This window comes from Vipera ursinii (genome assembly GCF_947247035.1).
Source record: "Vipera ursinii genome assembly, chromosome: 4".
Classification (NCBI taxonomy): Eukaryota; Metazoa; Chordata; class Lepidosauria; order Squamata; family Viperidae; genus Vipera; species Vipera ursinii.
Genome location: NC_139514.1, coordinates 16386509 through 16401873, shown reverse-complemented (window position 1 = coordinate 16401873; position 15365 = coordinate 16386509). Strand labels below are relative to the sequence as shown.

The 15365-nt window shown below is 39.0% G+C and overlaps 1 protein-coding gene across 2 annotated transcripts in view; it reads left to right on the top strand.

Annotated features, from left to right (window-relative positions):
- Nucleotides 1-15365, top strand: part of PDGFD (platelet derived growth factor D) — a 190582-nt gene that overhangs the window by 147719 nt on the left and 27498 nt on the right. Inside the window, exons 4-5 of one of the 2 annotated variants that reach the window (XM_083362417.1) lie at nucleotides 9286-9345; nucleotides 13252-13450. In XM_083362417.1, the coding sequence (XP_083218543.1) occupies nucleotides 9286-9345; nucleotides 13252-13450 (259 nt within the window). The remainder of the gene's footprint in view (nucleotides 1-9285; nucleotides 9346-13251; nucleotides 13451-15365) is intronic. The other variant, XM_083362418.1, reaches the window with a different exon arrangement.

Below are 15365 nucleotides of genomic sequence, written 5' to 3'. Positions count from 1 at the left end.
TGTTTACCAACATTCAAAAATCACCCATGCTCATTTTACATAATGGTCAGCAAGAAAAAAAGTCTCACATTGGGTTTTTAACTGACCTGAATGTCTTGTGTAAGCAACAAAGAATTTCTCTTCCCGCTGCCCAGCATATTTCAGAACTTAAAGCCAGAACAGAAAGTAAGAAGAAACCCAGGGGAAAAATGAATTGCTGCTTTTTCTTTTAAAAGCTGAGAGCAGATGGAGATAAGACAAGAAGGAATAAAAAGATGAGAGGGTGGGAAAAATACTAGGCTCTGCAGTTATGAATAGACTGACAAAAAGATTGCAAAGAACATCTGATTTGCTTTTCCCTCATCCCATTCAAACTTGCTGGAAATGTAATTAGGATAACCAAAAAAGTACCAAAAGAAGTGTGAGGGTGGAACCGTGAACCTAAGAGGTCTTCAAATTATTATTTTTTTAAGCAATAGAAAGCAGGAGAAGGGGCCCCTCCAGAAACCGAAGGGGCATTTCAGGAGAATTATAGAACTTGTCAATAGGGATTAACTTGTTAAATAATTAATTGGGTGCCTATTGGATAGAATAATAATGGCATAAGCCTTTAAGATGAGCTGAAAGACATTTGGGAATCCAGCCATTGCTCATAATAATAAACAAGTCTGTCACAATAGTGCCAGAAATCTTAATCAGTTCATCAGCTGATTAACTGTTGACATTTGCATATGAAATGCATTCATTGTTTTAAATGCAAAATGACATTTTGAACTGCAACTCTAACCAACCTAGGAGTGATCCCTACAGAAGTCAGTGGCATCTATTCTAGAGATATAAAAATTGTGCATACACACACATATTTGAAGTTAGTAAAAATAAAAACGATGAACTCCGGGATATAAGAGAAAATTCTTCTTTATTGCTGAGCTTTCATCAACAAGCTGTTGACATCATCAGAGCAAGGGCTGAATGATAAGGGAGTCAGTACATACACTTGTATGGCAGTTATAACGTTCAAATTGTGGAATGTGGGTATGGCCTGTTTGTGACAAGCTTGCTCGTTTATAATCTCAGTGGTTCCGGCTTTGTTGGAAAAGGCCAGTCTCTGGTTGATTTTTAAAAGTCGTGCCCAGCAGCTGCTGGGCGCGTATCAGCTGTTAGGTGCGCAAGTCTCGTCGCGTCATGTGTAGTCATGTGCTGGCTGACAGGCTCTTCATTAGAAGTAGAGTCAAAGAGGTCATCTCATTCCCTTGCTGTCTTTATGTGTAGAAGTGTCAGATGGTGTGTTGGTTATACAAGTTATGATTGTTGTGTTAGAATTTTGTCTGTTGTTTAGTTCAATTGGAATGGATTGTGTTATAATAATCTCATCTGTTGTGTTGATATGGTGTTTGACAGGTGGGTGGAGTGGTGTGTTTGTGTCTTTGTTGATTGTATTTAAGCATTTGGATGTTTTGTGTTGTTGTAAATGCCTTCTCAGAATTTGGTATGGTGGTAATAATTCGATGTGTCTATTAATTGAATTATTATCAGACAACCAATCCTCTTTCAATAGATGGCCACCTTTAGTGGGGTCTTGAGAGATGACTATAGCTCCATTACATCTAAAAAAGGTAAGGAATTGTTGCTTTCCTCCTCTGCTGTAAATTGTATATATATATATTGCTCAAAAAAGTAAAGGGAACACTTAAACAACACAATGTACTGTATTTAATAGTAGGATGTCTTATTTTCTGTTCCCTTTATTTTTTTGAGCAGTGTGTGTGTGTGTGTGTGTGTGTGTGTGTGTGTGTATAAAGGTAAAGGTTCCCCCGCACATACGTGCTAGTCGTTTCTGACTCTAGGGGCCGGTGCTCATCTCTGTTTCAAAGCCGAAGAGCCAGCGCTTGTCCGAGGACGTCTCCGTGGTCATGTGGCCGGCATGACTAGATGCCAAAGGCGCACGGAACGCTGTTACCTTCCCACCGTAGTGGTCCCTATTTTTCTACTTGCATTTTTACGTGCTTTCGAACTGCTAGGTTGGTAGAAGCTGGGACGAGTAACAGGCGCTCACTCTGTTACGCGGCACTCGGGATTCGACCCGCCAAACTGCCGACCTTCCGATCGACAAGCTCAGCGTATATATATATATATATATATATATATATATATATATATTGAATATAAAAGAGAAATGCTCCATCGCCTAAGTAAATCAGTGGTTCTCATTTTTTTCTTCACCACACACATCCTTTAAATACCGTTGGTGGCCATGGACCCACAAGACTTAACTCAAGATTTAAATCAGGCATGTCAAACTTGTGACGTCACATGACGTCATGCTACGTATCGTGATTTTTTCCCCATTGCCAGCAATGGGGAGGGTGCGGTTTCATCATGACACATCTGGCCCGCGGGCCAGAAGTTTGCCATCCCTGATTTAAATCATAACATTTCTTCAAGCCTTTGTGGATCCCCCTGTGATGACATCACAGCCCCCCAGGGGTCTGCAGACCACAGGTTAAGAAACACTGGACTAACACCCTCCCCTCTTTTTTAAAATAAATAAATAAATATCTGGGATAGAAAGATTTTTAAAAATGTTTACAGCAGAAATATTTCCAGCACATGAGTTGAACATCTTCTATTCCCACAGAATCTGAATCCTGGGAAAGAAGACCTTGTATTTTTGCTTCAGATGCACAATTTTGAAAGCACTTAGTTACAGCACCCCTTCAACATGTCATCCTTTAATTTCCCTCCATCCGAGCAAAAAGCTGACATAAATATGACATCTTTCTTCTTTCACATCACAATTGTTATCCTCCTGTTAAACCCAAAGAGTCACGTTTCTGCTCTGCTGCATACAGGGGAGGCTACAGAAGCATTTGGTAGGGTGTATAGTTTGCTTTTCTTTTGAGATTTTACTCAAGGCATGTTCTGACTCCCAAAGCTGTCTATCATTAAAGGTAAATGTAAAGGTTCCCCCGCACATGCGTGCTAGTCGTTTCCAACTCTAGGGGCCGGTGCTCATCTCCGTTTCAAAGCCGAAGAGCCAGCGCTTGTCTGAGGACATCTCCGTGGTCATGTGGCCGGCATGACTAGATGCCAAAGGCACACGGAACACTGTTACCTTCCCACCGTAGTGGTCCCTATTTTTCTACTTGCATTTTTACATGCTTTCGAACTGCTAGGTTGGCAGAAGCTGGGACGAGTAACAGGTGCTCACTCTGTTACACGGCACTCAGGATTCAACCCGCCAAACTGCTGACCTTATGATCGACAAGCTCAGCATCCTAATCCACTGAGCCACCGTGTCTGTCATTAGGGAAGAACAACGTGTTCTCTCAAGGGGACTGAATTTTCTGTTAAGAATGAGATTAAAATCTTCACCTCGGCTACCTAGGGATAAGGATGGGGAAGCAGGTCCAGGGGATTTGAAAGACCCGCCTAAAGGGAAAGATCCACTTGACTCTTGTTTTCTACAGAGAGACTACATACAGGAGAAATTCTAAATGAGAAACTGCATTTTTCACAACTATACAGAGATGGTTGATCGTCGCCTTTCTCTGAGATATTGATCCATTCCCTGGCCCAATCGATATCCCTGTGCTTTGCTAGTGATTACCCATTAAGATTTTAACCAGGCTCAAGTGTATTTAGCTATTTTAGAATCAGCTGGTGTGGGGAAGTTACTGCTCTCTATCCAAGTTCAAGACTATTAAACTTACTAGCACAGTGCTGCACAGTTCAGTTAAGCAACCATTGCTTATGACAAAAGTGCAGAACCTCTGGGCGCAGAGCTCCCTAGATAGAACCAGGGCAGTCTAGCATCCCATGGTCATCAGCAAACTCTTCCTGATGGCTTCAACGTCCTACCAGCGAATGCCAGAGAAATTCAGTGGCCAAGCTTCCAGCCAGTTTAAGGCAGGCAATGCACAACTGGATTGTAGAGTAAAGTTTCAAATGAGTGAACTCAGTTCTATAAAGGTAAGGAGGTCTTCCACAGCTCTCTGAAAAAATATCAACATCACCCAATGGGCCCCTTAAACTATCAAAAAGTTATATATGGGGATGTAGCAGTGCCATGTACGGCATAGACAAGGAGAAAAAGAGCTGTGTTTAGAGCAGAAAGTGGCTGTCTCTAAGTAAAAAAAACATATCTTTTTAATCCCTCCACCTTTTTTCCCCTTAAAATGATTTTCTTCCATTGTCAACATTGTTGGCAGCTGGGGGGAGGGGTTGAAGAACACACTATGATGCCTTCAGTTTCACAACCACAATTTCTCTTCAGTCTAGAGCAAGTGTAGGCAACCTCGGCTCTTTTATGACTCATGGACTTCAAGCCCCAGAATTCCTGAGTCAGCATAGCTGGCTCAGGAATTCTGGGAGTTGAAGTCCATGAGTCATAAAAGAGCCGAGGTTGCCTACCCCTGGTCTAGAGAAAAGAAGGACTAGAGCGGACATGATAACAGTATTCTGGTATTTTAGAGGCTGCCACAGGGAGGAGGGGAGCAACTTATTTTCCAAAGGACCAGAAGGCAAGAGAAGAAACAATAGATGGAATCTAATCAAGGAGAAAAGCAACCTGGAATTAAGGAGAAACTTCCTAACAGTAGGGGACAATTAACCAGTGGAACAGCTTGCCTTTAGATGTTGTGGGTGCTTCATCACTGGAGGTTTTTAAGAAGAGACACTTCTTAAGTGGACAGCCACTTGTCTGAAATGGTATAGGTCTCCTGCTTGAGCAGGAGGCTGGACTAGAAGACCTCGAATGTCCCTTCCAGTTCTATTCTGATTCTTATTCTCAGGGCTTTTTTTCTCATAGAACGCTCAGAACGGAGTTCCGGCACTGTTTCTGGATGGAACCTTGTAGGGTAGGCAAGGTGGGTTGTATGACATGTGTGAGTTCCGGCACCTTTTTCTTATACAAAAAAAGCACTGCTTATTCTGATAGACTTATATATGACTTCTGTAGTCAAACACACTATACTTTAATACTCCCCACTACAGCTGCAATTTTATGCTTTATGCTACTAATAATTACCAATAACAAAAATAGCTTATTCATACTCTTTCTATAAAGAGAAAAAAAGCCTGAATAATTAGTTTCTCTTCAAATTATAATCTATAAAACACTACTGTAACTACAACATTAACATGGCTTTTACTCTCCCAGAAATGACTAATATTTACCTCATGGGGGAAAATGTTTTTTTTAAAAAACCACAATATTAAGAATATAAATATTCATCACAATATTAATCCTTGAGGAAGGTAGCTCAGCTGTAGAGAAAGAGGGAAATGACTTTGTTGCAAACACTAGCAACAGAAAACAATCCAATCAGTGTCTTGTACTTCAAAAGAGCTGACTTTAACCAGCTCAGAGAGAACCTAGGAAAGATCCCATGGATGAAAATCCTAAAGGGGAAAACAATCCAAGAAGCATGGGAAACTCTGAAAAATGCAATCATAAAAGCCAAGACCAGCACAATACCACTGAGAAAGAAAAACAAGAAATTCAAGAAGAAACCAACATGGCTGCACAAAGATCTCTCTGACAAACTTGAAAGACAAAAAGGACAAATACAAAAAATGGAAAGAGGGGCACATAACTAAGGCCGATTATCAGCAGACAGCCAGAACATGCAAAGATGAAGTCAGGAAAGCAAAGGCTCAAAGCGAACAAAGACTTGCAACAGAAATCATGGATAATAATAAAAAAGTTACTTCCAACATTTTAACAAGAAGAAAAAAGTCAAGGAAACTCTAGGTCCACTAAAGAAAGAGGATGGCAAGGAAATAACAGGCAACAGGGAGAAAACAGAACTGCTTAACTCATACTTTGCATCATTCTTCACACAAATAGAAACTATAGCTCAACATACAAAAAAAACACTGCAAAAGACATACTGGAAACAAAAGTTAAAATAAGGAAGAAAATGGTAAGAGAATACCTATCCAATCTTGATGGATATAAATCACCGGGGCCTGACAGATTACATCCCAGAGTTCTGAAGGACCTGGCAAATGTTATCTCAAAATCATTGCACCACATCTTTTAAAAATCCTGGAGCACTGGGGAAGTACTTGAGAATTGGAAAAGAGCTGATATGGTTCCCATCTTCAAGAAAGGGAAAAAAATGGACCCAGGAAACTACAGACCAATCAGTTTAACATCAATACCTGGGAAGATCCTAGAAAAGTTAATTATAAAAAAAAACAGATCTGTGAACAACTAGAAGCAAACAAAGTTATAGCCAGTAGCCAGCACAGGTTTGTTAAAAATAGATCATACCAAACTAATCTTATTTCATTCTTCAACAAAGTGACTAAACTAATAGACCAGTGAAATACTGTGGACGTAGTATACTTAGATTTCAGTAAGGCATTTGGTAAAGTAGACCACAACCTACTCCTTGGTAAGCTAGAAAACAGTTGGAATAGACAACATCACCACCAGATGGATCTGTAGCTGGCAGTAGTCCTCGACGGTACTACATCCACATGGAGAGAAGTAAGCAGTGGGTTACCACAAGGTTCCATCTTAAGCCCAGTACTCTTCAATATCTTCATCAATGACTTAGTTAAGGGAATTGAAGGGGAACTCATCACATTTGCAGATGACACCACACTGGCAGGAGTAGCCAACACCCTAGAAGACAAAATCAGGATCCAAAAAGATCTTGGCAAACTTGAACAGTGGACCCTATCCAAGAAAATGGATTTTAATGTGGAGAAAAGCAAAGTTTTACTTTTCAGAAGGAAAAATCAAAGGTACAAGTACAGATTGGATGAGACCTGGCTTAAAAACAGTAAGTGTGAGAGGGACCTTGGAGTCCTAATGGACGATCACTTAACTATGAGCCAGCAGTGTGCAGCAGCAGCCAAAAAAGCTAGTAAAATCCTGGGTTGTACAAACAGAGGAATAGAATCAAGATCACACGAAGCATTAAATCCTTTATAAAATCCTAGTAAGACAACACCTGGAATACTGCAAACATTTTTGGTCACCATATCAAACAAAAGATGTTGAGAGGTTGGAAAAAAATCAGAGAAGAGCAACTAAGATGATCAAAGGCCTGGAGACCAAAACATACAAAGAACGGCTGCAGGAATTGGGTTTGGCTAGTCTAAAGAAAAGAAGAAATAGGGGACACATGATAGCAGTGTTCCAGTATTTGAGGGGCTGCCACAAAGAAGAGGGAGTCACGTTATTCACCAAAGCACCAGAGGGTGGGACAAGAAACAATGGTTGGAAATTGATCAAAGAGAGAAGCAACCTGGAATTAAGGAGAAACTTCCTGACAGTGAGGACAACCAGTGGAATCGCTTTTCCCCAGAAATCATGGGCGCTCCATCACTGGAGATTTTTAAAAAGAGGCTAGACAGTCATTTGTCTGAGATGGTATAAGTTCTGCTGCTTGAGTGGGGGGCTGGACTAGAAGGCCTCCAAGGTCCCTTCCAGATTCTATTCTATTCTATTCTATTCTATTCTATTCTATTCTATTCTATTCTATTCTATTCTATTCTATTCTATTCTATTCTATTCTATTCTATTTATAACAAATGGACAGCCACATTCTATCTATCTATCTATCTATCTATCTATCTATCTATCTATCTATCTATCTATCTATCTATCATCTCCCCTCCATCTGTTTCTTCCTTCTGTGAACTTGAAACAATCAATTTAGAAATATTCTCAAAGTATATTTAAAATATTTCAATTCATTTTAATTTAGGATTTTTAAAAAAGAAAATAACCTTATCAGATGAATCCAGAAATGGACCCAACATGGCAGATTAGCTTTTGCTCCAAATGAGGAAAGTGTTGTGCAGTTGCATGATACCATGGCAACACTGGTGTTCAAGGCAACAATGATGATTGCAAAGGGACTTATTTATTTATTGCCACTGTGCTGTGTAGTAGAAGCTACATTCTCTGGGAAAAAATGGGACTCCTGGATATTTAAGGGGCAATTCAAATGCAACACTGGGGAGAGGCAGTACGGGAGGAAAAAAATCAAATTATCCCATAATTTTTCAGCATGAGGCCAAGGAAAAGAAGCACTTCAATTTGTTCTATGCATAGAATAGAATATAGTATAAGGATAACAGTTTTCTGTGATACTAGAAAGGACATTATTTGAGATTACAAAAGATATTATGTTGTTGTTGTTGTTGTTAGCTGTGAAATTGTGTCCAACCCATCACAACCCCATGGACAATGTTCCTCCAGGCCTTCCTGTCCTCCACCATCTTCAAAGATATTATAGAACTAAACAAAAAAAACCCTGGGAAATTCTGGGAGTTTGAATCCACACATCTTAAAATTGCTGAGGTTAAGAAACACCCCTGTATACTAAGATAATAGGTCAGTGAGAGAATTGTGTGAATTGGCAACACTTGATGTGAAGGGAAAAGAAATCAACTTCAATACTTTGCTAGCAGATTGAAAGAAAACAACCATTAACCTTACAGTTATGGATATGTAATGGATCAGTTTGCTGTTCGGTAGAAAAATGAGCTGTAATATGGATTCTACCTTTGGGTTTTACAGAAGCGGTGGCTTTGGAAAATAGCAATAATGTTGTTGCCTTTTCTTCCTTCTTTGTTCTTTTCCCCCTGATTTCTTTCTCTTTTGTTCTTTTGTTCTCCCTTTTTTTCCTTCTCTCAGATTGACTGGTCCTTTCCCACCATCATAATCTTCCTTCTTCTATTGTCTGGCATATTCTGAGTTCTTTTGTCTACTTTAAATTTATGGTCTGTTTCCACTCAATTGGCTTAGCCATATGGGCATCCCCGTGAACTGCTGTTTAGCTGTCCTGTCTCAAGCACCAGAAACACCTTTGTCTATTTCTGCCTTAGTCAAAGTGAATGTTATTTTTCTCTTTTGTCTGAGGGGCTGCTCCTGTGCCTTTAATAATAGCTTAATGCACCCAGATTTTGTAACTGCAGCTGCTGTTAGGCAATGACTCCTGTCAGAGGAACAAAGCTGACAAATATAGACTTTCCTATTTTGGTGCAATAGTCTAAGCCAAGCCACATAATTTTCTTCTCAAAATTAGCCTTTTTAAAGAGCTACTTGTATTTATGCACCTTTTTGGGTATAAAAATGAGCTATGTTTCTAGGTTTGTCTTACTAGAAGATAAAATTCCTGAATTTATTCCTATCACAAACTAAGAGCGATGATCAGTAAGGCTACATGAAGGGTGGAACAGCTGTGTAATTGATGCTTTCAGAAAAGAGAAGAAAAACAATACCTGCGTGACATTATTTTTTTGTGTGTTTGTGTATGTGTGTTTCTCTTTGGCCTTCAGGATGATCTTCAGCCTGTTGCATCTGAAACCAACTGGGAATCAGTCACAAGCCCGGTCTTGGTAAATAATGTGTTAATTTTTATTTTTATTTTTATTTTTTTGAAAGAGGAAGAAGTAACTGGAACTCAGTTGAGAACCACAGCAAGGAGATCAATTGGATTTAAACATTCCACTAAGCAATTATACAATTTGTTTTATTTTGGCTTAGTGCATTATGAGAATTGAAGTGATTACAGCTTGTTCAGCAAACCAGTGTTAAGCACTTAATGTGATGTATCAAACAGATCGCTATAACGCTGGCAGTGTAACTAGCAGAGACTTTTCTACTAGTAATACTGCTTTGGGGTTTGTTGATAGTAATGAAATCTGGCTTACATTTTTCAGTGAATCAGTCAATCATCAATTTCTCCGCCATTTCAGTCAAAAGTTTTTTCTGGCAATATCCTGACTATTCAGATATTAGTTATTTGATTTGGCTCCCTTGGAAACATAGCATTACAGAGCATGATATGACAAGAATGAGATTATGTAGTCAGCTTTGCACGAAGAAAGTCCCAGATGCCATCGTTAGCATTCCCAATTTAAACAGATAAATAAAAGGTATCGGTCAGATGTAGGGAACCAGTGCTATTCAGAATAAATCAGGCTTCTTTGAACTTGGCACTCATCAAGTATCTTAAGAACTGTAGTTCCCGAAATTCTTACACATCATGGAGACCATCTGGAGACTAAGGAAAGCTACAAAAGTTTAAGTGTGTGTAGATGGATAAATAGGCTAATCTGGATAAACTCCTGTGTATTTGCTGCAGGTTCTCAAATGAACCTCACACTTCTTACTTGCCTCTATGACACAAGGAAAAGATGAGTTTCATGTCCAAATTTTCATTATTAATGATGCTCATGAAATCATTTGTTACTGGCTTGGATGTTATTATAGAACAATAGAAGGCATCAATAATCTGTGTAAGAATTAAAGCTTGTCATGATTCATAAATGATTCAGAAGAACATAGAAGGCTGCAATGCAGCAAGGTAGAAGCACCATTCTTCAGAGTTCAGCCTGAAAACAGACATCATTGATTTAAGGCAGGGGTCTTCAAACTTGGCCCTTTTATGACCTGTGGACTTCAACTCCCAGAATTCCTCAGCCAGCATATATGTCTGAAGAATTCTGGGAGTTGAAGTCCACAAGTCATAAAAGGGCCAAGTTTGAAGACCCCTGATTAAAGGAGTCAGCTGTTTAAATCAGCCATATTGGAAAAGACTGGAAAAACATACGGCAAGTTTAAAGAGATGCTGCAATTTGTTCTCCTCTGCAGTTTGAAACACTCCTTCTGAATCATTTCCAAAGCATGAATATCCCTGCAAGCTATCTTCAGGAATGTATACTTAATCTGTTCATTTATTGAACAAACCGCAATGGTTTTTTTAAATTGCTTTCTAATTCCAGCATTAGAGTTCATTTATACATTGGGTAACTACGAAACATCATTTTTGTTTGACATTTGTTTAAAATGAGCCACTAGTATTTCTTCCCAAGTAACAATCAATTGTTGAATGGAAAGAATGAGATTTATAATCCAACAAGTCTTACTCTTGGTCTGTTAAATAATTTTTATTTGTCTTATCCTTGAGATACAGTGCTTAGGCCATAGGGCACATGTAAATATTTTTAAAACTGTTCATCCTGTCAGCAAAGAAAAAAGTCAAACTTGTTTAGTTTATCCTTAGCCACTAGATTTTCATAAGAATCTGCTATTTAGTTGTTTTAGAGCATGAGATTGTTCTCCTGACTTGTCCCCACCTTACCTCTCTATCAAGAAAATAAAGCTTCCTTCTTCTATATGGACATTGTGTTTTGAAAAGTCTATTTTTACAAATGCCAGGATTTTTGTACAAAAGGAAAGTATTACTGTTCTTTGTTCACCTTGATGTCTTCTGATTTCTCTCTGGTCCATTATCTCCACTCATCTGCAGCAATAAAAATCAGGCACATTGCACTTCATGACCACAAAACTTGTCTCCTTACAATTCATGTTCCAACAGTCTTTTTCACATCTAGGATAACTTTTTCTTAAAATACCTCTTAGCTTGTCCTTATTTTTTTTTAAAAAAAAGCCTTGCAAAAGATGTGTCTTGGACATTCACTTCGTTGGATCCATCTATGTTTGAGTATTCTTTACCCTCTGACAATCATATCTTTTTCTTCCTTTCTCATCCTTATGCTTGGAATTATTCTTGAGAATGTTTCCAGAAGACTACTTCTTCTATAAATTCTTCTTCAAAGCCGACTTTTTGGTAAAGGTTGAGTGATCTCACATTTCCTACATGTCATTGTAACTAAATACTAGAATTGAAAAGCTCCACAGCATCTCCTTTTTATTTTCCTTCCATTCTTCCGCTTCTTCATCATTTTCTTCTTTTTTATACAGGTGCTATTCTGATTCTATACTCTTCATTACCAAGATCTAAACAAAACCCAATAAATAAAACCAGTTACAAGTAGCGATGAAAAGGGTATTTAGAAATCAGGACCAGCCTATTGCTTCAGTGATGGACAACGTTTGGGGTCTGCAGATTAGCCTCCCAACCTTTTCGTGAGTCACAGGAAGCTATTGGCAACATGCTGTCACAACAAAGGGTGGAACTGAACTTCTTTTAGGGGCTGGGAGTGTGAAGAATAGCAAGAGACTGCTGGGGGGCAAATTGCTCAAACAAGACAAACTCTAAAATTGTTTTGTGGTCAAAATCAGGCCCTTTGGGAGATTAAGCACGTGGGGAGCAGCAGTTGCCTCTAAGAGGCATCATGCTTCCCAGCCACTTAACTTTTCAATGAAACAAACAAACCAAAAGGGCATGGCTAAGTTGGGTCCCTTTTATCACAAGATTCTATGAACATAATCTTGGGGTGATGGGGCTTTTAAGCAGATCACAGGTTGGTCATCCTTACTGTCTGCCTTTATGAACTACTGTCCTGTCCTTTGATCTTCCCAGCCTCTAGGCATTCGGCTGGGAGATTTATGCTTGTTCTGTAATATAGCCAGAGGACAAGCTATACTGGCATTTGCTGTATTTCAAGCAAAGTATGTATCTTAGCAAGAACCTGATTTAGTTGAGAGCTGTGATTTGCATCAAGCAAATGTAAGTCAAATTCCATCTCAGAACTATGATTGAGAAGAACAAGCATCATTCTTTGTACACTTTAAAAGGTAAAGGTTTCCCCTTTCCAGTCGAGTCCAACTTTAGGGGGCAGCGTTCATTTCCGTTTCTTAGCTGAGGGAGTCAGTGTTGCCCAAAAACCCTTTCTGTGGTCATGTGGCCAGCCTCACTATACACCAAAGGCACATGGAATGCTGTTACCGTCCCACTGATGTGGTACCTATTTACCTACTTGCATTTTCATGCTTTCAAACTGCTAGGTGGGCACGAGCTGAGGCAAGTAATGAAAGCTCCCCCCTCACCTGGGCTGTCAGCTTTCCAGCTGACAAGTTCAACGTCTTTAACCACTGAGCCACTCCACCCCCTTTGAACACTTTAGCCCCACACAATGATGGGTGTATTATTATAAATATAATAATATAATTATATTATTATATTATATATTATATTATATTATATATATATATAAAGACATAAACCTAGGGCAGGGGTAGGCAACCTTGGCTCTTTTATGACTTGTGGACTTCAAGTCCCAGAATTCCTGAGCCAGCTATGCTGAGGGGAAAGAGAGAGGTTTCCACACTGAGCCATGCTGGCTCAGGAATTCTGGGAGTTGTAGTCCACGAGTCATAAAAGAGCCAAGGTTGCCTACCCCTGGCCTAGGGAACACAAGGGTTGTTTTCAGTAATGTTTAGTCCCAGTTGTGTGATAATTCATTGTTGCTGTTAAATCTGGAAAGAGTAGTTTTGATTTCTTTGTTCTTTTCTACATGATGTTCAAAGTACCCTGCTCTGTATGTCATTCTTAGGGCATTTCCTATCGCTCTCCATCAGTGACTGACCCCACTCTTACTGTGGAAGCCCTAGATCAAACCATTGCTGGGTTTGATACAGTGGAGGAATTGCTCAAGCACTTTAATCCAGATACATGGCAAGAAGATCTTGATCACCTCTACACAGAGAGCGCTCCACCTCGAGGCAGAAGTTTCTATGAGAGGAAGTCGAAAGGTAAGAGGCAAAAATGGTTGGATGGATGCACAGCAGAATAAGATGTTCAATACGATATTAGTTTTGTGACCGACATGGCTAAAATCCTCAGAGGGATGTTGTAAAATTTTTGCAACTATGCATAAGTCCACACTTTGTTCGGTGAGAATTAAAATTCTTAACAACCAGTCTACATAATGAACATTGGAGAGATATTTTCAGCCTATAAAAGCCACCTGCTCTTACAGGTGCTGGTGCCAGATGTTCTTCTAAGTGTAGTGTGATTTTTTATTTTTTAAAAAGTGATTATCTCCCTCTTATACTGCAGCAAGATAATTAAGATGGTTGCAGAAGACAAGAGTAGGTAGATATACTACTGGTAATTAGGACACCCATGTCTTATATGCAGCAACTGGCTTTAATATAAAGCCCTAAAGCATTGGTTCACTAGAAAAAGGGTTAGCAATGTCCAGATTTTATTAGATGAGCCCAAGGCAGCTGGATAACTCAGAGGATACTTTAGCCGGTTGAACAAACTAAAAAAAAAATATTCTGCCTGGAGCAAATACTTATTTCTTATTACAGTACTACATTGGTTTGAGAAATTCTACATCCAATGTAATATATGCATTATTGTTCAGAGTGGTAACTTCTATGATTCTTGATGCGTTGTGAGTTGTCTTTTCACCATTTTGATTGAGAGTGCATGCACGTACACACATATGCATGCATGCATGTCTACGTACATATATGTGTGTAAGTATAAAAGTCACAATACACACCTCTATTTTCTGGAGGGCACGTGTGTCTGTATATGCATCTCTGTCTGCTAATGGCAAACTCATTTTCCAAATGCCTATGTGGCCAAACGTCTGCTACCCATGCCCAAAAAAAAGGGAATGCCAGAAAACTTTGGAGGACTTAAGGTTTGAAAAAAGAACGTAAGGAGGTCTGAACATACTGCATATGCTCATCATATGTGGTATGTATGATTGGTTGATTTTACCTGCAATTTCTGTATATCTTTGAACACGATCCAATCATTTATTTATTTTTATTTTTATTTTTATTCCATTTATATCCCGCCCTTCTCCGAAGACTCAGGGTGGCTTACAAGCTTAGCATGTGGAAAACTTGAAAATTCATAAAGTTATAATGTTGATATTATTATATTCATTACATTGTATTTCACTACATTATATTATGTTGGATGACTCAGACTCTCCATAGACTTATAACAACATAATGTAATGTAGTGAAATATAATGTAATCTCAAAGGTGCTTTTTCGAAAGGCAACTGGATTTTTTTTCCCCTTGAATACATTTCGCTTCCCATCCAAGAAGCTTCTTCAGTTGCAACTGAATGGTGGAGGATGGAAGGATTTATATTCCTTGCAGTCATCTGTTCATTAGCATTCTTTCTGAGAGCTGTTGAGGCCACTTGGAGGTTTATCTGTGCCCTGGAGGTCACCTGAATAGTGCAAATGGGTGTGGAATTTTCTTGGAAAGCTTGGTACATTACATTACATTACATTTACAAATCTAAAACCACTCAGCATCTAACTCAAATTTGATGAGGAAAACTGATGAACATGCCAAATATTATTTTTATTTCAGCTAACTATCCATTTAATTGTTGTGTCATTGAACCGGTACTTAACCAGCCTGCTAATCAGAATATTGTGATGTACTTGGCTTGGTTGAAATCAAGGTACATTATGTCTGTAACATTTCCACACTCTACTAATTGTGATTGTCATTATAACCCAGTCATGCAAATGAGGTAATCTTAATGTGGCAAGATTCATTTTTCACAAACCTATCCTGGATTCTGTTAATTACCATCTTACTTTTAAAATGATTTACAGAATAAGAGAGTTGGAAGGGACCTTGGAGGTCTCCTAGTCCAACCCCCTGCTCAGGCAGAAGACTGAG